This window comes from Oncorhynchus mykiss, chromosome 3 (assembly GCF_013265735.2).
Source record: "Oncorhynchus mykiss isolate Arlee chromosome 3, USDA_OmykA_1.1, whole genome shotgun sequence".
Lineage (NCBI taxonomy): Eukaryota > Metazoa > Chordata > Actinopteri > Salmoniformes > Salmonidae > Oncorhynchus > Oncorhynchus mykiss.
The window spans coordinates 52764894-52791650 of NC_048567.1; the positions used below are offsets into that span (position 1 = coordinate 52764894).

The 26757-nt window shown below is 42.8% G+C and overlaps 1 protein-coding gene across 5 annotated transcripts in view; it reads right to left on the reverse strand.

Moving 5' to 3' along the window:
• Nucleotides 1-15887: 15887 nt before the first annotated feature.
• gtdc1 (glycosyltransferase-like domain containing 1) overlaps nt 15888-26757 on the reverse strand; it is a 45609-nt gene continuing 34739 nt past the window's right edge. For 4 of the 5 annotated variants that reach the window (XM_036974567.1, XM_036974566.1, XM_036974565.1 and 1 more), the window contains 5 exons: nt 20810-20919; nt 19561-19705; nt 17038-17108; nt 16545-16636; nt 15888-16349 (listed from right to left, as the gene is read on the reverse strand). In XM_036974567.1, coding sequence (XP_036830462.1) covers nt 16266-16349; nt 16545-16636; nt 17038-17108; nt 19561-19705; nt 20810-20919 — 502 coding nt within the window. In that variant the 3' untranslated portion in view covers nt 15888-16265. The remainder of the gene's footprint in view (nt 16350-16544; nt 16637-17037; nt 17109-19560; nt 19706-20809; nt 20920-26757) is intronic. The other variant, XM_036974569.1, reaches the window with a different exon arrangement.

The window sequence follows — 26757 nt, forward strand, 5'->3', positions numbered from 1 at the left end:
CTAAATAGGTATCTCCCCTGATGTGGACATGATTTCAATACAGACTCCTTTTGTCATACTGAATTGTAGCAGATCCTTTGTTCGCACTCCCCAGGGCGATTGAACTGATTCCAGAAGCAGACCGGCAGAGGAGAGGTGCTCGGAGTGGTCTTCTAGTCCGACTTAGGAGGCACGCACACCACCCACCGCTTCCGAGTATATTACTCACAAATGTTCAGTCTCTGGATAATAAAGTTGACGAGCTCAGGGCAAGGGCTTCTTTCCAGCGAGACATCAGGGATTGTAACATACTCTGTTTCACAGAAACATTGCTCTCTCGGGATATACTGTCTTAGTCGTTCCAGCCAATTGGGTTCTCAGTTCATTGTGCAGACAGGAATAAATATCTCTCCGGGAAGAAGATGGGCGGGGGTGTATGTTTCATGATTAACGACTCATGGTGTAATTGTGATAACATACAGGAACTCAAGTCCTTTTGTTCCCCCAACCTAGAATACCTCACAATCAAATGCCGACCGTATTATCACCCAAGATAATTTTCTTCGGTTATAGTCACGGCAATGTATATCCCCCCTCAAGCCGATACCACGACGGACCTCAAAGTCCTTCACTGGACTTCATGCAAACCGGAAACCACATATCATGGGGCTGCATTTACTGAAGATGGGGATTTTAACAGAGCAAACTTGAGGAAAAGGCTGACAAATCTCCTTTCGGAAAATCTGTCAACGATTTCATTTTGCTTCTCCCTCCTACAGGCAGAAACTCAAACAGGAAGTACCTGTGCTGATGACTATCCAACGCTGGTCTGAACAATTGGAATCCATGCTTCAAGATTGTTTTGATCACGCGGACTGGGATATGTTCCGGGTAGCTTCAGAGAATAATATTGACGAACACACTGATACGGTGACTGAGTTAATCAGGAAGTGTTTAGGAGATGTTGTACCCACTGAAACTATTAAAACCTACCCTAACCAGAAGCCGTGGATAGATGGCAGCATTCACGCAAAACTGTAAGTGGACCACCGCATTTAACCATGGCAAGGTGACTGGGAATATGGCATAATACAAACAGTATAGTTATTCCCTCTGCAAGGCAATCAAACAGGCAAAACGTCCGTATAGAGACAAAGTAATGCCGCAATTCAACGGCTCAGACACGAGACGTATGTTACAGGGTCTACAGACAATCACGGACTACAAAAGGAAAACCAGCCACGTTGTGGACACTGATGTCTTGCTAAACACCTTCTTCGCCCGCTTGGAGGATAACACTGTCACACCCTGATCTGTTTCACCTGTCCTTGTTATTGCCTCCACCCCCTCCAGGTGTCACTTGTTTTCCCCAGTGTATTTATCCCTGTATTTCCTGTCTCTCTGTGCCAGTTCGTCTTGTATGTTCCCAAGTCAACCAGCATTTTTTTCCATTCTCCTGCCTTTGCTATTCTCCTTTTTATAGTCCTCCCGGTTTTGACGCTTGCCTGTTTCTGGACTCCGTACCCGCCTGCCTGACCATTCTGCCTGCCTTGACCTCGAGTCTGTCTGCCACTCTGTACCTCCTGGACTCTGAACTGGTTTTGATCTTTTGCCTGTCCACGACCATTCTCTTGTCTACTCCTTTTTGGATTATTAAAAATATTAAACTCCAACCATCTGCCTGCTGTGTCTACATCTGCGTCTTGCCTTGTGTCATGATAAACACAGTGTGTTGGTGGCCCGCTACCAATAACTTTGGGCTCTCCTTCTCCATGGCCGACTTGAGTAAGACATTGAAGTGTGTTAACCCTCGCAAGGCTGCCGGCCCAGATGGCATCCTTCGTCGCGTCCTCAGAGGATGCGCAGACCAGCCTGTTGGTGTGTTTACGGACATATGCAATCTCTCCCCATCCCAGTCCGCTGTCCCCACATGCTTCAAGATGGCCACCATTGGTCCTGTACCCAAGAAAGCAAAGGTGACTGAACTAAATGACTATCACCCCGTGGCACTCACTTCTGTCATCATGAAGTGCTTTGAGAGACTAGTCAAGGATCATGTCACCTCTACCTTATCTGTCAACCTAGACCCACTTCAATTTGCTTACCACCCCAATAGATCCACAGACGATGCAATCGCCATCTCACTGCAAACTGCCCTATCCCATCTGGACAAGAGAAATTTGTATGTAAGAATGCTTTTCATTGACTATAGCTCAGCATTCAACACCATAGTACCCTCCAAGCTTATCATTAAGCTTGAGGCCTTGGGTCTGAACCTTGCCCTGTGCAACTGGGTTCTGGACTTCCTGATGGGCCACCCACAGGTGGTGAAGGTAGGAAACAACACCCCCACTTCGCTGATCCTCAACACTGGGGCCCCACAATGGTGCGTGCTCAGCCCCCTCCTATACTGTGTATCCATGACTGTATGGCCAAGCATGTCTCCAACTCAATCATCAAGTTTGCAGACGACACAACAGTAGTAGGCAGGCTTGATTACCAACAATGACGCCACAGCCTACAGGGAGGAGGTGAGGGCTCTGGGAATGTGGTGCCAGAAAAATAACCTCTCACTCAACATCAACAAAACAAAGGAGATGATCGTGGACTTCAGGAAACAGCAGAGGGAGCACCCCCCCACCCCCCACCCTATCCTGATCGATGGGACCACAGTGGAGAAGGTGGAAAGCTTTAAGTTCCTCGGCATACACATTACTGACAAACTGAAATGGTCCACCCACACAGACAGTGTGGTGAAGAAGGCGCAACAATGCCTCTTCAACCTCAGGAGGCTGAAGAAATTTGGCTTGGCACCTAAAACCCTCCCAAACATTTACAGATGCACAATTGAGAACATCCGATCGGGCTGTACCACCGCTTGGTATGGCAACTGCACCGCCCGCAACCGCAGGGCTCTCCAGAGGGTAATGCGGTCTGCCCAACGCATCACCGGGGGCAAACTACCTGCCCTTCAGGACACTTACAGCACCCGATGTCACAGGAAGGCCAAAAAGATCAGGACAACAACCAGCCGAGCCACTGCCTGTTCACCCCGCTATCATCCAGAAGGCGAGGTCAAAACAAGTGCATCAAAGCTGGGACCGAGAGACTGAAAAACAGCTTCTATCCCAAGGCCATCAGACTATTAAATAGCCATCACTAGCACATAGAGGCTGCTGCCTATATACATAGACTTTAAATCACTGGCTACTTTAATAAATGGAACACTAGTCACTTTAATAATGTTTACATATCATGCATTACTCATCTCATATACTGTATTCTATACTGTCTTAGTCTACACCGCTCTGACATTGCTCGTCCATATATTTATATGATCTTAATTACATTAATTTACTTAAATGTGTGTATATTGGGTATATGTTGTGAAATTGTTAGATATTACTGCACTGGTGGAGCTAGAAAAACAAGCATTTCGCTACACCCTTAATAACATCTGCTAAACACGTGTATGTGATCAATAACATTTGATTTGATTTATTCCATATAAGGCATGATCTTATGAAAGTTGAACAGCATACCCTTCATCTTGTCATGAATCAAATCTAGTGATACATAACTTGACATTTCTTCCATCCATTATGGGAGGATCAACCAACCTTCCAACAAGCATTTCACTACACCTGCAATAGCATCTGGAAATATGTGTATGTGACCAATAAAATGTTATTTTGAATGAATTGCAATGCATTTCTTAGCCGCTACAAATACTAGGTTACACTGTTTCTTCTGATAAGTTTCCAGTATCAACATTTCCAAGCAAACAAAAACAGGACGAAGGGAGAATCTGTAGACATGCTGAGATAAAATAACATACTCTTTGCCAGAATTCATCCAGCCTTCACAAGACCTGACATGCAAATATTTTCCCTTTTGTGTTTTACACCTCCAGCAGTGGAATTACATTTCTGTGTGCATTATATTCAGTTTCACTGGCATATAGTACATTCTATGGATGGTCTTAAACTACAGTAATTTATGTCGGAGATTATATGAGCATGACTGGACATTCAAACATATCTGTATCCATTCATCATCATCAATATCATCTCCCAGTTCTTCCTCACATTTTTGTTTCACATGTTTTGTGTCATCGGGAAAAGCCTCTATCACCCCTTGGTACAGTTTGGAAATTAACTTTAGAGGTTTGTCAGACTGCTTTAAAATAGTTTAAATCTTTTAAGCTTCTTGCTTGCCCCATGTTTTCTGTACAGAGAAAATAAAGTGTTGTATCTGCAGCTCTGCCACAGACTGGTCTTCCCTGGCTGCCTGACCCTGATGAGACCCCTGTCACCGTCTGATCCTGCTCAGATGAGGCATGACAAAGAATGACATTAGTATACATTATATTATCCGTGAATAGAATCAATGGTTCAACAATTGAAATGACCATTATTCCCAGATCCCAGACTGTAGCCTACCCATCTACCCTACCCATGGAACTTTGTATCCATTCACTCGTAGTTATAATATACTGGAAAATTTACCTGAGCTATGTAGACCGGTCTTCCTTGGCTGTCTGACGCTGCAGGGACACCAGTCACCATCTGATCCTGCTAAGACATGATGAGCATAGTGTTGTGTACTGACTGTGCACCGTGACAGTGAAGCCTGTAGAGCTGTATATACTGTGTCAGTGTGAAAAGTAGGGAATTAGCTAGGGAAACGGACAGTTCAAAAACATTATATTGCTATACTAACTAATAAAAACTCACATTGTGCTGAAAAAATGTCTGAATATCGGTCTTCAATCATTTGGCCACTGGTTTCATCGTTTGATTCAGGTCTGGTGTGATTGAGGCAAAAATAATAGCTAAAGTTAGCCAGTTTTTGGCTAGCTCTGCTAGCTAATGGTACAATGGTACATCATCAAATGTACCTCTGTTGAAAAGGGACAAAGCAAAGGCTACAAAACATTTCCATACACACAACAGCTGTTAGATACTGCTTTCTGACAGATAGTTAGAGGCTAGCTAGAGCTGAGCTGGCTGTGGTAGCTACTGGCTAGCTAACTAGCTGCTGGTAGTTCATTCACCTCAGTGGAGGGGGGGTGAAACATTAGCTAAGGTAACATGTCAGTTACACTACTAGCTCAGTACTGGGAATATATATACTTTTCTTCTGTCAAACAGTAGTTACCTTGCCAGCTAGATCAGACAACTAAAGAGTAGCCAGTTTCTGCTCTGCTTGCTTTTACAACTCAGAGAAAAAGTGCAACACAGACAGCAGCTACCTCTGTTCATCTCTCCTGTGCTGGTCTTATACGCCAGCCTTTCAGAAGCTTTGCCTTCAAACAGCCTGTCTGCTCTGCGGTGTCTCTGCGGTCCTAAATGCAGCAAGCTGAAACCAGAAAACAGCCTTCCCGACTGCTCTGAGGCGTCCGCATGGTCCTAAAGCACACCGGAGATGTAACACAGTGCAATGATAAAACTATGGGGGACAAAAATGCAATTTCAGAATCGTCACCAGCGAAGGTTGGTCACAGATACCTTTAAAAAAAGTAGGGCATGGATCAGAAAACCAGTCAGTATCTGGTGTGACCACCGCAGCACGACACATAGATTTGCATAGATTTGATCAGGCTGTTGATTGTGGCCTGTGGCATGTTGTCCCACTCAACTTCAATGGCTGTGCAAAATTACTGGATATTGGCGGGAATTGGAACACGCTGTCGTACATGTCGATCCAGAGCATCTCAAACATGCTCAATGGGTGACATGGCTGGTGAATATGCAGGACATGGAACAACTGGGACATTTTTAGATTTCAGGAATTGTGTACAGAGCTTTGCGACATGGGCTGTGCATTATCATGCTGAAACATGAGGTGATGGCAGCGGATGAATGGCACGACAATGGGCCTCAGGATTTCGTCACGGTATCTCTGTGCATTCAAAATGCCATCGATTAAATGCAATGGCGTTCGTTGTCCATAGCTTATGCTTGCCCATACCATAACCCAATGGCAACAGCTCTGGTGCAGTCAGCATGTCAATTGCACGCTCCCTCAAATCTTGAGACATATTTGCCATTGTGTTGTGTGACAAAACTGCACATTTTAGAGTGGACTTTTATTGTCCCCAGCACAAGGTGCACCTGTGTCAATGATCATGCTGTTTAATCAGCTTCTTGATAAGGTGGATGGATTATCTTGGCAAAAGAGAAATGCTCACTAACAGGGATGTAAACGAAGTTGTGCACAGAATGAGACAAATAAGCTTTTTGTATGGAAAAAAAGTCTGGGATCTTTAATTTCAGCTCATGAAACATGGGACCAAAACTTTACATTGCGTTTATATTTTTGTTCAGTGTATTCAATTCACAAATCATTATTCCCAATTGCCTGATATTAAATGGTATTATACGGGGGTTATTATTCATAGGTTATTATTGCATAATTAGCACTTAGCCTGCAATGTTTCAGAAAATACCTGATTAATAACTGACGGTTTGCATGTAGGAAATGTATTATTTTCAAAGACCTTGACAGTTATAATAAAGCCATTGGAGAGATCATCAACATCTTAATTCAGCATCTCACTCAGTCTCCAGAGTGGAATAACAGGTCTTTCCCACATAGAAACCTCTATCTGATGTAATGAGGAAAACATTTGTGCCTTATCCATATCCACATGTGCACATGTACATTTGCATAAACACATTTCCCCAGACCAGTCTTTGTTTTTGTCTTTCTTTGAGTTTGTCATTCCATGCTGGAGGTGTTGTTTCAGTCTAGAATCAGACAGCCTCAGAACCAAGAGGACGGAACCAGGCTTTTTTCTGATGCGTGAAATTAATGTTGCTGTTCTTTGTTGATAATCCACCAGTTTCAAAATGCCCCAAACCAACATTTTCTTACTTTCAAATTCAAATAGCAGAGGCTTTTTTCTGTCTTCCATCTCTCTTAAGAGTTTCTTATTACAAAAAAAGTTAATTCTAATTTTAATATTCACAATAATACTGTCCGTCATATAGGGAAACTATCTGCAGGAGTCAGTTATTTCTTGAAAAATGGCATTAGCCTTAGACATGAGGAAAAATGATTTTGCCATAGTTCATGGATCTATAGAAGTATATTTCATTGTGAGGCTAAGACGAGTGAACAAGCCCTGTGCTCAGGGCCACAATCTAGTCATTCAGAACCTCCAGCAACAGTCTAGCCGACCTACACATTAAGTCGACCTACACATTAAGGAATGAACTGTTTCCCTTTATTTGACCCGTGGCAAAAATAAAATACTTTAATTACCAGGGAGAGAATTATTCTCACTTGGCTGTACGCATGAGTGGAGGGGATAGGATAGGGAGTGACAACAGACTCCAAATGTAACACCAAGACATAGCGAGAGATCACGGTACGTTGATTCTCATGGGTTAGCCTTTTCCTTCTTCACCTTATTACAAAGTATGCTGAATGTCAACTCCTTAAAAACTTTCATAGAACCGTAATCTCTGGAAATAAACTGTAACCTAGCTATAAAAGGGATTTAATGATTCTGCTCTTATCAGAAACTAATAACAAATATGGTAGATGGTCAAAATAAAGGGAGGGGCAAACAAGCATCTCATTCATGTTTCCATCCGACTTAAATTGGGGATATTGCCAATTTTCCTAAATCAAAACAGGGAAAGTGGTCACAAGTCGGCTGTTTTTGAGTAACACAGTCCTAGATCAACAGTCATGTACAAATCAAACACGCACACGCTTTCAGAACACACAACTAATACAGTAAACACACACATGCAGTACACACGACACCAACTGTTCAAAGCAACGTGTCTTAACAGGCCAATGAAAACGTTTAATGCATTCAGTATTTTATGGACTCTGCTATAAAACCTTTTACAGTGGGGTGGCATTTTGCGACGGGGTAGACGGAAGGCATTGTTATGGGCTTTACGGCGTCGTCAGGTCGCGACCTGGGTCTGTTGTGGCTGCTCTGCTAGTCTACAGCTACTAGGAGCATGGTACATAGGGCATGGGTAGAGGAATGGTGGATGTGGAGTAGACAGAATAGGGTTGTAATTGATTCTAGGGGTGAACCAAGTTATGGACATGAAGCTAAGGTTGGAGTTGAGGGTTGGGGTTGAACCGGGATGTGGACATGAAGCTAAGGTTGGAGTTGAGGGTTGGGGTTGAACCGGGATGTGGACATAAAGCTATGGTTGGAGTTGAGGGTTGGGGTTGAACCGGGATTTGGACATAAAGCTAAGGTTGGAGTTGAGGGTTGGGGTTGAACCGGGATGTGGACATAAAGCTAAGGTTGGAGTTGAGGGTTGGGGTTGAACCGGGATGTGGACATGAAGCTAGGGTTGGAGTTGAACCGGGATGTGGACATTAAGCTAGGGTTAGGGTTGAACCGGGATGTGGACATGAAGCTAGGGTTAGGGTTGTGGTTGAGGCTAGGGTTAGGGTTGAAGCGGGATGTGGTCATCAAGCTAGGGTTGGAGTTATTCATAATCAGGAGGGAATAGAAACCCTGTCCACGGTTATGGATAATATTAAATCAGGTGTTAGTGAATGATAACTCAATGAATCCACTGATGGAAGGATGCTAGATGTTCCCCGTGTGAATATTGGAACAAAAGTAAGAGTGATGTGGACAATCTAAAGGTTGTCACAGAATAAACTAAAATGTAACAATATTACCTAATCTCTGCCATGACTTTAACTGTTCTATCAGAGGCACGCAGTGATTCATAGCTTCATAACTGTTGGTTATCCTATCGTCTCTCCCAATTGGTCTGTAAAGAGGGGTGACATCTATTCAAATTTCATAGTAATAATACCTCATACAATCAGAGGAGGAGTAAGGAAAGATAGCCTTCCACCTGTGACCAAATGCATCTACTTTTTGGTTAAATTTGAAGACTAATCTTCACACATTTACAAACAAAGAATCTCTTCATTCTCAATATCCAATGCAGCCAGTCTTTAATACTGTCTACACAACAGTACATGCAGCCACTCTTTAATACTGTCTACACAACAGTACATGCAGCCAGTCTTTAATACTGTCTACACAACAGTACATGCAGCCAGTCTTTAATACTGTCTACACAACAGTACATGTTTATTATGTTCAACAGTCTTGATTTCAATTCTGTTCTAACCGTACTATTGTTGACAAACTGAGTGGGCTGTGCTGTTTGTTGCCTCTACAATACAGCGCCACGACGTGAACAGCAGAGTCAGTCTGACACACTTTGCTTAGCTCGAGAGATTGCATTAATTCTCCCGTTTCTCCCTGCGACTACCAGGTGGAAGAGCATAACCGCAGGGCAAAATTGTTCAGTGTTTAAAACATGGAATGCCATTTTTCTAGTTGTACGGATTGAATACGTGTTAGCGGTAAATTGCAGTGATGTGTCATGTCGTGTTTAGTGGCCATTTAGTTTATGATACCGACGGATCCACATTGCATTATGTTCCGCTCTCCACGGAGCTGAATATTGGAAATGAGAGGGTGTCATCATGGGTAGGATTGGGACAAATATCAGGTCAATTGCTTTATGGAGATATGTGTGAAGCCCAAATGGATTACTTTTCTTGTCACAAACGATACCAATATGGCATACACCAAACAAACGAATCCCAAGGGACTACAACAGGGCTCCAAACTGGGCAATCTAGGATTTGAATGAGATTCAAAGCATCAAAGACGTCATTATCTCCTAGTAACCCATCGACTACCGTGGTACTTGATAATACCCTACGCATTATGTCAATAGAAAATACAGCCACCATGCTGAGGGCCCCCTGTGTACTCACCACTCCTACTCACACATTAGCTGCATACAAAACCTCTGTGAGCCACTCTCTGTGCTGGCTGAAGGTGGGGGGCCAGAGGGGTTTGGGGGGCGGGGGGGGGGGGGCAGGAGAGGAGGGGTCCCCAAGCCCCTCCACCCCCTCTTCCTTTTATATCATCTTTGAGAACGTAAAATGCATTGGAAGGGGATTGTGGGTAGGTATGCCCGGGGCTAGAGCCGAGTGTCGCGCTCAGTTGTGTGGGTGGACAGTTTGATGATGCACCCTGAGGCCTGTGTTACCTCAAAGTCCATTAATAACCACGATGGGCGCCTCTCCAGTCCCTATGCAGCCTAGCCCTACAACACAGCAGCCCTAAAGTACGTGTGCATAATGAAAAGGTTTAATTCAAATATTAACTCTATCGGTTTAAAACATCTTTTCCTCCTCGGTGTCGTGTGAGCCCGTTTGACTAATTCTGTTTTCTTGGCCTGATTTTACTTCATAAAAGATCAAGGGTATATAAGAAGGCAAGGGATTCAGGTTGCTGCTAGCAACACTAAAGGGGAACATGCTTTGAATAGGGGGTAGAGATTTAAAAGGGGAAGGCGGCCAAACAATGCTGCGGTTAGGCCTATATGGTTAATTCCTGATGATATGGTTAACGTTTAACCTTTTCACCCTCCGCTAATGAAAGTGTCTGTTCTACCTTGAATACATAGTTATAAGGTATTCTCTAAAGGGGCTGAACAATTATTTAAACCATGGTAGTATATGATTGCATTGTTAGTACTGGCAGTCTGGGCATGACACATTGAGAGCTTCACCTGAAAATACATGTACCAAAGATATTTGCTTGTCAAATATGGATTCTAGTATTGTAATATGTTGAACATTCTCAAAACAAAACACTATATTCTACAAAACAATAGAAAACAATGTTTATTTGTAGAACTTTACAAGACAGAGCGTAGACAGAGAGACCTGCATTGATACCAGCAGACAAGTACCTAGCCCAAGTCAGCCCAAGTCAGATTCGGTACTTCAGTCTCCTGAGGCCTCATTTACAACCGTTAAATATGGGCAGAATAAGCATACATGCTGCCTATAGCAAGTGTCTAAGATTTATTGTATTTTCAAAATCATTTAAAATGAACAAAAATATTAACTCAACATGTAAAGTGTTGGTCCCATGTTTCATGAGTTGAAATAAGATTCCAGAAATGTGTCATACGCACAAAAAGCGTATTTCTCTCAACTTGTGTGCACACATTTGTTTACATCCCTGTTAGTGAGCATTTCTCACTTGCCAAGATAATCCATCCAAATGACAGGTGTGGCATATCAAGAAGGTGATTAAACAGCATGATCATTACACAGGTGCATATTATGCTGGGGACAATAAAAGGCCACATACTCTAAAATGTTCATGTTATTTCATTTCAAAAAATATATATAGTAATTTAGCAGGCGCTCTTATCCAGCGCGACTTACAGTAGTAGTAGTGAGTGGATAAAATGCCACAGTTGTCCTAAGTTGAGGGAGCGAGCAATTGGCATGCTGACTGCAGGAATGTCCCCCAGAGCTGTTGCGAGCATTGAATGTTAATGTCTCTACCTTAAGCCGCCTCCAACGTCATTTTAGAGAATTTGGCAGTATGTCCAACCGCATGTGTAGTAACCAAGCCAGCCCAGGACCTCCACATTTTGCTTCTTCACCTGCGGGATCGTCTGAGACCAGCCACCCAGACAACTGATGAAACTGTGGGTTTGCACAAAGGAAGAATTTCTGCACAAACTGTCAGAAACCGTCTCAGGGAAGCTCATCTGGTTGCTCGTCGTCCTCACCAGAGTCTTAACCTGACTGCATTTCGACGTCGTAACCTAATTCCGCTGGTACGCGGCCATCCAAGAAGGAAAAATAGGAAAAAGATTCCTATGTCTATATTTTAGATTCTAAAAATAAACACAGATGTTCTCTTCTCTTCTTAAAGTGGAACTGACAGCATTTTAACTACTTTGCAGATACGAAACAGAATCATATCAGTCAAAAATATCAAATTCCCAGTTTATGCTACAAAACCAACTTCATAAGAGGTTTTAAAAATAGGTTCTATTTGATTCAACATTCCATGATGTACACTAAGGCATTGTTGGCATAATAGATCAGTTCAATGCATGATTAAATGAATTCACTAATACATTTCTTAGTAGTCCAAAAATATGACTTTATGGTTGTAAATCACAGCTGGCCTGGTACATTGTTTGCTGCCTCCATTCAGGACGCACAGTTTCAGTTTCAATTACTCAAAACTTTGACAAAAAACTGACAAATGTAACTAAGGCTGGGAATGTCAATACCCATCAAACTAGCAAGGGCAATGATCACCAGTCAGTCATAACATGGCTAATATGCTACGGTATCTATGTAGCAAGCTAAAAACACAGAGCCTAACGTTAGCTAGCTAGATAGCTGCTAGGAGGACACTGTGTCATTGTAGAGGTCATGGTCGCAAATTTTCCCCTGGTATTGTTTTTCGGTGGCTACACAGCTAAAGATGCACGTGTCATTTGGTTAGCTAGCAAGAAATGTGAATCACTTTGCTAGCTAGCTAGCTAGCTAGCTATGCAGAACGACTGTTATCCAATTAGCATATCTCTTGCATTCGCTAAATCACTCTGGCTAGCTATGTACTATGAAATCTTGTCTGAGTGTGCCAGAGCGCAAAAAAACGTAATAGTCACGTACGCTCAATATAACATGTAAACAGCCTAACCAGCTCTGCTCAGGCGAGTAAAATGGTGAGTGAGGTGTTCCCTCATTTGTGTCTGGAAGTAGCTAGCAGGCTAGGAAACTTTAGCCAGTTAGCTTGGGTGCTCTGTTGGGACATTGGCAGACAAGCTACAGAAAGACGAGCAGGCAATTACCCATCGTTTATCATTTCAATTTTGATGGCCAAATAGCTGAAAAAGTTTGAGAGGGTTTGTCGAAATGTTCCTTCGTTAGATTTTAGCTCATCTTGCTCTGGCTAGCATTAGTTGTTGATCTTGTTGTTGTTAATGTGCATACCGGTATACAGTACCAGTCAAAAGTTTGGACAGACATTTAAGGGTTTTCTTTATTTTTACTATTTTCTTCATTGTACAATAATAGTAAAGACATCAGACAATGAAATCAGCAACCAGACAAGGTTGCAAGTTCAAATCCCGAGCTGACATGGTACAAATCTGTCGTTCTGCCCCTGAACAGGCAGTTAACCCACTGTTCCTAGGCCGTCATTGAAAATAAAAATTAGTTCTTAACTGACTTGCCTAGTTAAATAAAGGTAAAATAAAAATAAAAAAATAAATAGCACATATGGAATAATGTAGTAACCAAAACAAAAAATGTGTTACATTTTAGATTTTTCAAAGTAGCGACCCTTTGCCTTGATGACAGCTTTGCACACTCTTGGCATTCCCTCAAATAAGCTTCATGAGGTAGTCACCTGGAATGCATTTACATTAACAGGTGTGCCTTGTTAAAAGTTAATTTGAGGTATTTCTTTCCTTCTTAATGCGTTTGAGCCAATCAGTTGTGTTTGGACAAGGTATGGGTGGTATAAAGATAGACATATTTGGTAAAATACTAAGATAATATGGCAAGAACAGCTCAAATAAGCAAAGAAAAATGACAGTTCATCATTACTTTAAAAAGGTTAACACTTTTTTGGTTACTAAATGATTCCGTATGTTATTTCATAGTTTTGATGTCTACACTACTATTCTACAACATAGAAAATAGTACAAATAATGAAAAACCCTTGAATGAGTTAGATCTAAACTTTTGACCGGTACTGTAGGGAAAGATAGCCTACCTTTTTATGATTGTTTGATCAATAGGACTGTAAACTTCCCAAATGTAATAGGGTTCCCGCTGTATTTATTTACAGTTGAAGTCGGAAGATTACATACACTTATGTTAAGAGTCATTAAAAACTTGTTTTTCAACCACTCCACAATTTCTTGTTAACAAACTATAGTTTTGGCAAGTCGGTTAGGACATATGCATTGTGCATGACACAAATCATTTTTCCAACAATTGTTTACAGACAGATTATTTAACTTACAACTCTGTATCACAATTCCAGTGGGTCAGAAGTCTACATACACTAAGTTGACTGTGCCTTTGAACAGCTTGGAAAATTCCAGAAGATTATGTTATGGCTTTAGAAGCTTCTGATAGGCTAATTTACATAATTTGAGTCAATTGGAGGTGTATCTGTGAATGTATTTCAAGGCCTACCTTCCAACTCAGTGCCTCTGCTTGACATCATGGGAAAATCAAAATAAATCAGGCAAGACCTCAGAAAAACTATTGTAGACCTCCACAAGTCTGGTTCATCCTTGGGAGCAATTTCCAAACGCCTGAAGGAACCACGTTCATCTGTACAAACAATAGTACGCTGGCATAAACACATTTGCTGTCAAACCGCTCAGGAAGGAGATGCGTTCTGTCTCCTAGAGATGAACGTACTTTGGTGCGAAAAGTGCAAATTAATCCCCAGAACAACAGCAAAGGACCTTGTGAAGATGCTGGAGGAAAAGGATAAAGTATCTATATCCACAGTAAAACGAGTCCTATATCGACATAACCTGAAAGGCCGCTCAGCAAGGAAGAAGCCACTGCTCCAAAACCACCATAAAAAAGCTACGGATTGCAACTACACATGGGGACAAAGATAGTACTTTTTGGTCTGATGAAACAAAAATATAACTGTTTGGCCATAATGACCATCGTTATGTTTGGAGGAAAAAAATGGGAGGCTTGCAAGCCGAAGGACACCATCCCAACCGTGAGGCACAGGGGAGGCAGCATCATGTTGTGGGGGGGTGCTTTGCTGCAGGAGGGACTGGTGCACTTCACAAAATAGATGGCATCGTGAGGCGGGAAAATTATGTGGATATATTGAAGCAACATCCCAAGACATCAGCCAGGAAGTTAAAGCTTGGTCGCAAATGGGTCTTCCAAATGGACAATGACCCCAAGCATACTTCCAAAGTTGTGGCAAAATAAAAGCTGAAATAAATCACTCTCTAACATTATTCAGATGTTTCACATTCTTAAAATAAAGTGGTGATCCTAACTGACCTAAGACAGATCATTTTTACTAGGATTAAATGTCAGGAATTGTGAAAAACTGAGTTGAAATGTATTTGGCTAAGGATGTATGTAAACTTACGACTTCAACCGTACATATTTGCAGAAATCCATTTTGCCTAATGCGTTCTAATGATCTAAAGTCGCGCTGTTGCAACTGCCTGTAAACACGCGGTCCAGTTCAAAGTGAATGATGGCAGGCCCTTGTGGCAAATGGCTTGTTGGCATATAGACCTAGTGTACCTGATCGGTGTACTGCACCGGTCTGCGTAGACTTTAGTCCTGGACAAGACAGATGTTTTTATTAGGTTTAATTTACTGCAGTGTCTATTAATTGTCCAAATGCACAGCTGCTTTCCCACTCTATATCGCTATAGAATTTTTACAAATGCTTTGGAATGTTTTGGAAGTATGTATTCTAAGAATGTATGAAAACATGAAAATGACCATATCTAAGTGCTTGCTTGTCAGAAAATGTAAAAAGAAGTGTCATTCTTCCTGGGGGTGTATATTTTAATAAGATTTTTGGTTGCTAAAATGCTGTCAGTTCCACTTTAATGGGAAATGGCTGCATTCTGGTTAATATGTTTTATGAATAAGCTTTTCATCATATCCCCCATTTGCACAAAATACTTACTTGCCAGATTGCAATACAATATTTCATACACTAGCAGAGATGTGCGTACGCATCGTCTACAAGTTGCGGGGAGGTGAGCAAATTCTCATGTCAAGTACATTTTTTATAAATGCCAACTTTTGTATGAACTGGCGCACGCACATTTTGGGGTATATTTGTACGTACGCACAATTTATAAATGAGGCCCCTGGCAACCCAGGTGTGGAGGCAGAGAACAGCATTTCAAGCCACAACTTGGCTGCCACTCTGTCGGGAGTCGTGGGGTGGGGAGCAATTCCAGCTCCAGGTCCTCTCCAGTACAGGATCAAAATGAACACAACCGGATATATGAGGTGGCACCGCCTTTGAGAAACCTTTGAAAGAGTTTACACGTTCTTTTCTCTTTATTTCAAATTCAAACCACAGTAGACATAAAAGACCTCTCCCTCTCGCACGTGAAGATGGGGACGTTTACAACAGGCACAATGTCTCAAAGGCATGGCTTTGATTTGAGCAGAGTGGAGCTGAGTGGAGAGAGAGAGGTGGTGGGGACAGGCTGTCTGAGGCCACCACAGGTTTGTTGCCCGTGGCTCCATGTCAGGCAGCTATGACGACAGCCCTTGAGACTCTCCCTCCCTCGCTACGCTGCAGACTTTCCATCAACCTTTAAATCCATCTCATTCTGCCACTAATCGAGTGAACTAAGTGTGCCCACTTCTGAGCAGATCCTCGGACTCGCATTGGCCCAGTTGTAGTCTGTCCGTCAGGGATGGTGGTCCTCTTTGTATGCCAGCAGACTCCTGAAGTCCTCCTTCAGCGCAGCCCAGGAATAGGAACTGGTGTCAACCTACAGTACAATACAGAGGAAAGAATGAAAGGCAGGATTAAGCTCTGGTGTCAACTGTCAACTTACAGTACAGAAGAAAGCCAGGCACACAGGCAGGGTGAAGGGTGAGGAGAAACCGTAAAGAGAGAAATTAATTGTGAACTGAATGAAGCGTGTGTTAGCTAATCCCGTTCCTGTCATGTCAGTGTTAATTACCTTAACGTGATGTCTCCTCACCACGTATGGCCTTCTGCACAGTCCCTGTAATTTCTTATAAAGCTGCTCAGGTGTAGAGTACAGATACTCCTCTGTAGGACAGAGCGAGGAAAGGAAAACGTATTTTCATGAAAGAATAACCTCAAAGCACAGGCTAGATACAGCGCACTTTCTTTATAATTAAAAATACATATTACACTGAACTGGGACAGGTTTTACATAATTAAACTAGTATTATTTTTAAAGATTCATATTATTTATGCAAATCTAATTTAAGGAAGAGGCACAGCTATGGTGTTAAGAATCAGGTAAATTATTATTTTTTTGTTGTGCTCAGTAATCGTAGCTTTGACTTCAGCGTTCTATTTTAGTGATTTATTTTTCAGATTTACACCTTGAACATCTAAATACAACACATTTCTAGAGATGCAAAAATCGGAGAATTAAACATCTTGCAATGCAATGGTGTATTAGCGTATTTGTGTAGTAATACCTGGGAATATTTCAGGATACACCAAAGCCTTGGGGCAAAGTGGATAGCAGCCACAATGAACAGCTTCTAGCCTGCAATATAACATTTTATAGTTTAGCTTCCTGTCAAAAGTATTGGCTTAAAAACAACAAGCGTGAAACACATTTGGGCACCAGTTGTATAACATAATGATTGTCTCAGAAATCCATTTGCTGAAAAAGTGTGCTCTGGTCATGCAAAATATAGACAAATGTTGGTTTACTCTGTCCCCAAGATTGGAGAGTGAACACAATATTTGCCCCTAATAACTGCATGAGCTGAACAGCGTTGTCAAAATGGGTCCCCATTGTGTCTTTGTTGACATTGGTTTCTTTTGATGCACAGTTCAGAATAAATGAAGTCCCACAGACTAGCTGGGGAAAGAAAGCATCCGGACATAGTACATTTCCCAGCAACGCAGTGGAACTCACCCCATTCTCAAAATGATGGGGAGAGAAAATAATCTCTTTCACTGTGAACTCACATCATCTGCAATGTTACAGGATGTCCAAAAACCATCACAAAAGAGAGAACCTAAAATCCATCCAAATGGTTTTCAAATGTGAATAAGTTATTTGCGAAACGTCCATCTCCTGAACAAAACGTAGAGATCGAAAAGCCTGTTGTTATGGTGCATCGAGCTTCCCTCCACTTTCACAGAACTTATCTGAACCTCACTGACCATTGTAGAAACCTGCCTATTTAAATTAGAATGTGCATTAATATTGATGACACCTCAATTTCACTCCTTTCCATCACTTTATTACGTCATTCCTCATGCAACAGACGTACATTTTTAAACATGGGATTAGTTCTCGGGAGTTTAATTTCATGTTAAGACTAAAATGATGGGTGAAATCCTCACACATATGCAATGACGCCATTCACTAGTCTGCACTCTAAAATGTACCCAATATCCTCAAACTGGTTGGAAATTCTATCTACAACATCAACTGCATCTTACTATTTATCAAAACGGCAATTTTTGAAACGACAAGAATAACAGCAATATTGCTCTTCTGTCGCCCTAGTAGGTTTGACAGGCAACAGTTTGTTCCAGGGAAACAGGGGTTGAATAAGTCAAACTACCTTTTGGCACCATATGAAAGTGGTTAAGGCTTTCTAATAGTCTAATTGCCTTTGCCTGCATTCCAAAGAATAGCATGGCTAATCAAGCTAATTTAAAGGTAGCAAGATGATAGCCCCCTAGTCTATGACAGCAAAATCTATGAAACCGATTATTAAGGTCAGTTCCATTTCAGTGGCGTAATGTGTAAGCGCGCAAATGGTTATAAGGCTTTCCATCTCAAATATAATTAGCCGATAATTTTGCTGGGGTAAATGACTTCTTCACTGCAGGGCATGAATAGGCGTCTGCTCACATCGCCAGACCATAATTAATCAGATTAGGGCCAAATTCCACAATAATGAGGATGAAACACATTGGTGACACCTCTGTCGGGCAATAAGACTGGACTGCTCTTTTTTGTTTATTGTGCTCTTCAGAAGCCTCCGTGTCTGTTTATCCTTACACAGAGTGTGGAAATGAGAAACCCTTAACTACCTTCCTGTTTTGAACGCTACGTGAAGCTGATGAAATTGAACAGGTATTCTAAATCACTTGCTAAGTTGAAAGGTTTGTAATGGAAAACTCAACGAGCACCGATGTCTATTTTGTTTACTTTCAAAACAGGTGAGTGAAGCCGATTGGAAGCTGGAGGAAACATTTAACATCATCATCCACCTGAGCATGTCTCTTAGGAGAACCCAGTGTTGATATTCCCCCATTCAATGTGTGTTTCTCTGTTGCCGAAAACACACACAAAGGGCCTCCACCACCAGCGCATCCACAAGGTTTACTATCAATAGAGCTTAGTGGGTGGTCGTGTGCGTCTCAGATCCCCCTGGTTTGGATCAAAGGAAGTATAAAACATCATTGTACAAGACTCCCCCAGAGGGACATCCCTTCCTCAAACTCAGGACAGTGTTTTTCACAACCATAATTAGCACATGGCTTCTTTATTGTGCACAGCCAAGCTTCTAACGTGTTTTCAGCCAATCTATCTAAAATAGATTCCCACACTGACTGCATGAAGCAATCCATAGAATTAACACACCACCAGGCTGGTGTTTTGTAAGATCACAACCTTCCTCTCTACTGAAGCGGCACTACTCTGGCTCCAGTCCTGCTCTACCTTGGCTGTAGGCAGGATCTGACAAAACCCTTCAAATGCACAGCACAGGTGACTGAAGTTTGGCTTCATACGGTAGCAAGTCTCATCATACACTTTGGACTCTACCTCCCTAGAGGTAAAAACACTTAGAAATAAGAGTTTTTAGTTTAGTTTTAATGAACGGTCACTACGTTTTTTCCATGTCAAATTCAAACGTTTACTTCACATGAAAACCAACCACATTACTTTTCATTCACTCTTTCAGCAGTTCATGTTTTGTTGTGTCTTAAGTAGATATTAAAGAAACAAACCAGGAGAGTGAGTTACTTACATGGCCACTCCAAAAAACTCATGCTTGGCTGTGGAGACCACCACATCTGCCTGGCAGAGGACATGGAGGTAGTCCTCTTTACTGGGCATGAACCCCCAGTGGAGGACATGGGCATTCAGGTCCACTCTGGCTTCTGCAAAGATGTCTGAATGGAGGGGAGGGGGGGCTGATGTATATTATTCACAATAACCATTTCTGTCACTGTATGAATGTATTCATTTGATTGAGTAAAATGCCAAGAGTGGACTGATTGACTTTGTCCAGTTGCTCGTTTCGTGAACTCTTTATAACCGATTAGATTCCCACATAAAGGACTTGAGTTTAATGGAGGATAAATTAAATGAAATAATGCAACAAAATGCATGTCATTGAAAAGCCATCTGTCCGTGACATTCTGGATTCATAATGAGTTCCATGTTGCTGTGTATTCACAGAATAGTGATGACATCAGGAAGATGTTTCAGTGACCAAAAAGTGTTTGGAGAACAGATCAGTGAAACAGGGAATGGACTGAATCCAGGAAAACAGAGGAAAAAACATGCTATGAAAAACAGAGGTCAGAACTGAAGCCGAGGCATAAACTTTGGACTAAAAATGATATACAACATGAGATCGGGAGAAACAGGTGAGGGGTGAACATAATCAATACCGTGACCCTATTAAGAAAATCAAAGTAGATTAAAATTGTTCTAATGCGATTGCCTTCCGAGCAATCATAAACGTAATTACTAAATATGAGAAAAATTTACAGTCTCTCTTTCCATCTGTTTATGCTCCTATAAAAGTTTACATCCCAATATGAGAGAGTGTGTTTCCTGTAAGGATGTCTTTGCTTCCAGCCATGGGGCCAGAATGTGTATTAATTTACTTAACACTCAGTGGTGAATACATTGGAGTGTACTAAAGTCATTATAGCATCATCATCTACTAATGGGGAGCGGATTTGATCAATTAAACACTGTCCTGAGGGCTTAAAAAAAAACTGGCCTGTCAGACGACCTTAACCCCACACTTAGTCAAATTACCAATTACATTGAAAGCCATAACAATTACATACAGTATGCCTTGGGTGCACAAACGTATTCTACATCGTAAAAAACAAGTATAGCTTTTCACTCACCTTTCGAGAAGTTGTGCAAAGTTTTCTACTCAAAGTTTTGAAACCAAACACCCACTGCTTTGAAAACAAGTGTTATCGCGAAACCAGAGCCCACTTAATCCTTTGCTTGTAAAATGAGTGTGTGTGTACCTGGTACGTCAGTGAAGGTCTCCCCCAGGACAGACAGTTGAAAGCCCAGGCCTCTCTCTTTCAGCTTCAGCAGCATCTTGAAGAAGAGCTCGGGGTCTTTGTCGTGTTCCCTTCAACCACAAACAGAATTCAGGGCCTTGATGGTGCTACGTACACACACACAACAACACACACAGGACAGGCTCAGGAAAGGCTCTGCTCTGGTGTGCGCCGGGCGTCCAAAGGCTTACCCCTCTCAGTACCATTCTGCTCTGTGATTTATTCACACAGAAACACACACACACAGAGGCCAGGTTACACAAGGCAAGGCAGCAGCCAGAAAAAGAGAAAGATCATAGCACTCCCCAGAGGACACTTGACTGTGGTATCGATGCGGTGTGCAGTACGCCAGGTGGGGGATTTAACAAGCTGACAGACAGAGAGACAGAGATCCCTGTTGGCTCAGAGAGAGAAGCAGCCAGTCATCCTTGATGTGTTCGGTGCCTGGAAGGCCCTGCTTCTAGTTAACACAGGTGCTGTGTTCAGCTGTGGAGCAGATGTCATACTGTGCAAGTGGCCTGTCACTCACCATGCTAATCTGAAGGAGGGAACAGGGAGTACAGTCAACTGATCTAACAGGAGCATCTGCACATTATCATTAACAGCAGCTAGCATTAGCTCACACCTGCCTTTAGAGATGGCAAAACAGGGAATCAGTTAAGGTCGATGACACAAATGTGTTGAGAGAGTAGCCTTGTGCCCTTACTAGTGCACTGTCATTTATGGTTTGTCACTAGCATAAACAGTAGAAAATGAATGAAGGTTGACTACATGCAAATGGCTGTATATCTCTGCTGGTTTACCTCTGGAGCTGTAGTGAGGAGGTCCGCACCTGAGACTATAAGGGTTGTGACTGGGAAGTGGTGTTGGAGGACCAGTAGGGGGCACTCTTCCGTCTAGTGTAATAGAGCCCTCAAGGCCGAGGGCTAGTGACCTGTAAAAGGTGCCGTCTCCTGGATGTGACATTAAAATGTAGGTTCTGGCTCTCTCTGGTCACTGGCGCTTACTAAACGTACCGGGCCGCCCCTGGGATGTAAGGCAGGTAAAAACACATCTGACACTCTGCTCCTCAACACGCAGCTCAGGGGTGCGTGATCAGTCCCTTCCTGTACTCCCTGTTCACCCATGACTGCATGGCCAAGCACGACTCCAACGCCATCATTAAGTTTGCCGACAACACAACAGTGGTAGGCCTGATCACTGACAACAATGAGACAGCCTATAGGGAGGAGGTCAGACACCTGGCAGTGTGGTACCAGGACAACAACCTCTCCCTCAAAGTGATCAAGACTAAGGAGATTATCGTGGACTACAGGAAAAGGAGGACTGAATGCGCCCCCATTCTCATCGACGGGGCTGCAGTGGAGCAGGTTGAAAGCTTCAAGTTTCTTGGTGTCCACATCACCAACCAACTAACATGATTCAAACATGCCAAAACAGTCGTGAAGAGGGCATGACAAAGCCTATTCCCTCTCAGGAGACTGAAAAGATTTGGCATGGATCCTCAGATCCACAAAAGGTTCTACAGCTGCATCATCAAGAGAATCCTGACTGGTTGCATCACCGCCTGGTATGGCAAATGCTCGGCCTCCGACCGCAAGGCGCTGCAGAGGGTAGTGCGTACAGCCCAGTACATCACTGGGGCCAAGCTTCCTGCCATCCAGGACCTCTATACCAGGTGATGTCAGAGGAAGCCCCTAAAAATTCCCAAAGACTCCAGCCACCCTAGTCAGACTGTTCTCTCTGCTATCGCACGGCAAGCGGTACCGGGGCGCCAAGTCTAGGTCCAAAAGGCTTCTAAACAGCTTCTACCCCCAAGCCATAAGACTCCTGAACAGCTAATCAAATGGCTACCTGGACTATTTTCATTGACCCCTCCCCCCATTTTTACGTTGCTGCTACTCTCTGTTTATTATCTATGCATAGTCACTTTACCTCTACCTAAATGTACATATTACCTCAACCTGTATTTAGCCTCGTTAGTGTTATTTTATTGTCTTCGATTATTTGTTACTTTTCTAAAAAAAAAAAACAGTTTATTTTTATTTTAGTAAATACTTCCTTAACAGGTATTTTTCTTAAAGCTGCATTGTTGGTTAAGGGCTTGTAAGTAAGCATTTCACTGTAAGGTCTACCTACACCTGTTGTATTCGACGCTTGTGACTAATAAAATGTGATTTGATTTCAAGCAAGAGTAGGGACTATTACATGCCCTGTAGCTTCAGATGTAAAGAATCACTGTCCTCTCTCCACTTACAATCACTGTCCTCTCTCCACTTACAATCACTGCCCTCTCTCCACTTACAATCACTGTCCTCTCTCCACTTACAATCACTGCCCTCTCTCCACTTACAATCACTGTCCTCTCTCCACTTACAATCACTGTCCTCTCTCCACTTACAATCACTGCCCTCTCTCAACTTACAATCACTGTCCTCTCTCCACTTACAATCACCGTCCTCTCTCCACTTACAATCACTGTCCTCTCTCCACTTACAATCACCGTCCTCTCTCAACTTACAATCACTGTCCTCTCTCCACTTACAATCACCGTCCTCTCTCCACTTACAATCACCGTCCTCTCTCAACTTACAATCACTGTCCTCTCTCCACTTACAATCACTGTCCTCTCTCCACTTACAATCACCGTCCTCTCTCCACTTACAATCACCGTCCTCTCTCCACTTACAATCACCGTCCTCTCTCAACTTACAATCACTGTCCTCTCTCCACTTACAATCACCGTCCTCTCTCAACTTACAATCACCGTCCTCTCTCCACTTACAATCACTGTCCTCTCTCCACTTACAATCACCGTCCTCTCTCCACTTACAATCACTGCCCTCTCTCCACTTACAATCACTGCCCTCTCTCCACTTACAATCACTGCCCTCTCTCCACTTACAATCACCGTCCTCTCTCCACTTACAATCACTGTCCTCTCTCAACTTACAATCACTGTCCTCTCTCCACTTACAATCACTGCCCTCTCTCCACTTACAATCACTGTCCTCTCTCCACTTACAATCACTGTCCTCTCTCAACTTACAATCACCGTCCTCTCTCCACTTACAATCACTGTCCTCTCTCCACTTACAATCACTGTCCTCTCTCCACTTACAATCACTGTCCTCTCTCCATTTACAATCACCGTCCTCTCTGCACTTACAATCACCGTCCTCTCTGCACTTACAATCACCGTCCTCTCTCCACTTACAATCACCGTCCTCTCTCCACTTACAATCACTGTCCTCTCTCAACTTACAATCACCGTCCTCTCTCCACTTACAATCACTGTCCTCTCTCCACTTACAATCACTGTCCTCTCTCCACTTACAATCACTGCCCTCTCTCCACTTACAATCACTGCCCTCTCTCCACTTACAATCACTGCCCTCTCTCCACTTACAATCACGGTCCTCTCGCCACTTACAATCACGGTCCTCTCGCCACTTACGATCACTGTGTGTTGAGTATTCATTCTGGTGTAAAATGGCTGCCATGCATGCTGAAGCTACACATTTTTTTAAATGTATTTGACCTTTATTTAACTAGGCAAGTCAGTTAAGAACAAATTCTTATTTTCAATGACGGCCTAGGAACAGTGGGTTAAACTGTCTGTTCAGGGGCAGAACGACAGACCTTGTCAGCTCGGGGGTTTGAACTTGCAACCTTTCGGTTACTAGTCCAACACTCTAACCACTAGGCTATCCTGCCGCCCCATTAATGGATGGTTGAAAGTTTCAGCTTTTTGAGTTGCACCCCGCAAAGCACCACAATATACATACCCTTCGAAACACGACACATTGTATTTGATCACCAACAGATCTCCGAATTGTAATAATCGACTGTACTCTATAACATGTTTGTGATAAAGGACGCAGGATTTGTCTAACAGTGGATAGTGTGTGAAGGTCAAACGCCTTCTACAAAGCAGCATCATTCAGACAGATCCCTCCTAATGCTACCTCCACAGGATCTCCTTAGGTGAGGTATTATAGGAGCTTATTTATTCTCATTTTCAGCTCTCATATTCATTGGCTTCCCCTGTGGATAAAAGCTAATTCCCTTATTTCCTACCCTTTTTAACTCCTTATGCGAGGCATGAATCCCTATTCCCCCATTACAGATAGAGAGGAGGACAATGAGTGAATGAGACGGTGATAATAATGCTCTGTGCACTAGGCTACCATCCCCCTCTGTAGGAAAATGAGTGTTAATTAATGTGTGGGATATGACTATCAGGAAGAACCTCTCTCTCGAAAACACACACGCACACGCACACACACCTCGGCAGCGTATCACAGTGCGAGCCCTGACTCCCCACTGATGCCCTAGATCTGTTAATGAGGACCGTTAACCCCCAGCGACAGTCAACCAAGTCGGAGGGAACTGTCATCCCACTGATTAGAGGGAGAGTGACAAACAAAGGCTATCTGGCATCTTCACAAAATCAGCCACACTGCCAATACACACCACTAATCTGCTGCTAAGGCACATCAAGGACATTTTCTAAGGTACAGTACAGTTTACAGTCGGAACTCCCTCAAGTCAACTGAACGGATGTTTGCCTCCAACTATCCCATTCCCATCAGGTATGCTATCTTCCAACATCAACAGCCACCCTATATTCTGCTCGTCTGGTCTCGAGAGATACGAGGTTGGTACATCTTCCGTTTGCTTAATTCTCCCTCCTAAGTTTACAGCTCCGACTAACACTATTTTTTCTCTTTCTGCTCTTACTTTATATGAGTCCTTTGTGGTGTCTTATCACCCCTGTGACCTCACAGATGAATGCAGATGAAGCCGGGTAAAATGATCAAGTAAAAAGTATGTTCCGTACTACCCAGAGAAACCTCATTAATATGTATCACGTAGCAGCCAAAAGAAAATAAGATCCTCTCATTTGGAAATCTATGATTAAATATTCTCCTTTATGTTGCACCCAAGAGGTGCGTTTTAAAATTCAAATACTATTTACTCCAATGCACAATGTGAAATGAGCCCAATCACCAGAAACCAAAGGACTGCGCACTAATTAAGGGGACACTTGAAAGACAAAGAGTTGGTTGTTGAAGATAGACCAACATGCAGCAGGAGCGGACCGAGGAGATTTTTTCCATTCAAAGGCCTGACAACATGCACCACTGTAGATAGTGGTGATTTTCAAATCATACGTCTAGGAGAACTACAAAGGGTTCGACATTTCTTAAAATAGAGCTAACTTTGGGAACGGCAACAGGCTGCATCTTCACACACAAACACATATCCTTCGGTGCCTGCTGCCTACTGCAATGTACTGGCCCCACATGACACAGTCTCATTGGAGTATAATGCCTGTAGGTTCAGACTCACAAATGCTGAAGAATGGCCATAAAGCATAACAAACAACACATTGTAGTGATGACTCTGGAAAACAGAACTGTCACTTAAAACACAAATAATAAGCGAGTCAATCAGCTCACACCCCTGTATTTAACTTCTACTTCCTGGTCCGAAGTCAGTCAGTCCTGAGGGTTGGTTGAGGTCAGGTTGGCGGCCTGAGGCCATGCCAGGGGAAAGCCCAGAGCAGGATGGGTGGGGGTCAATACTGATAGACTCTGTTGGCACACCACTGGACGAGTCTGTGCGTCAGCACTTAATGACCAGTGGCCCGTCTGGACAGGGATTAGCAGAAAAACAATAAACAATACACCCAGGCACCTCAGTATCGTTAGGCTAGCCTAGAAGAGCGTCATATACTCCATAACATTCTGAGGGTCTCACACTGCCGCGACGCGTTTCTTTTTCTCGATTGCCTGCTGTGTGCCTACGTGACTTACACATCTTGATTGCGTTGTTTGTTTTGCAATCAGAAATACTCCAGGAGGACAATCCTCTTGAGGTAAAAGCTGATCCTGATGAACCTT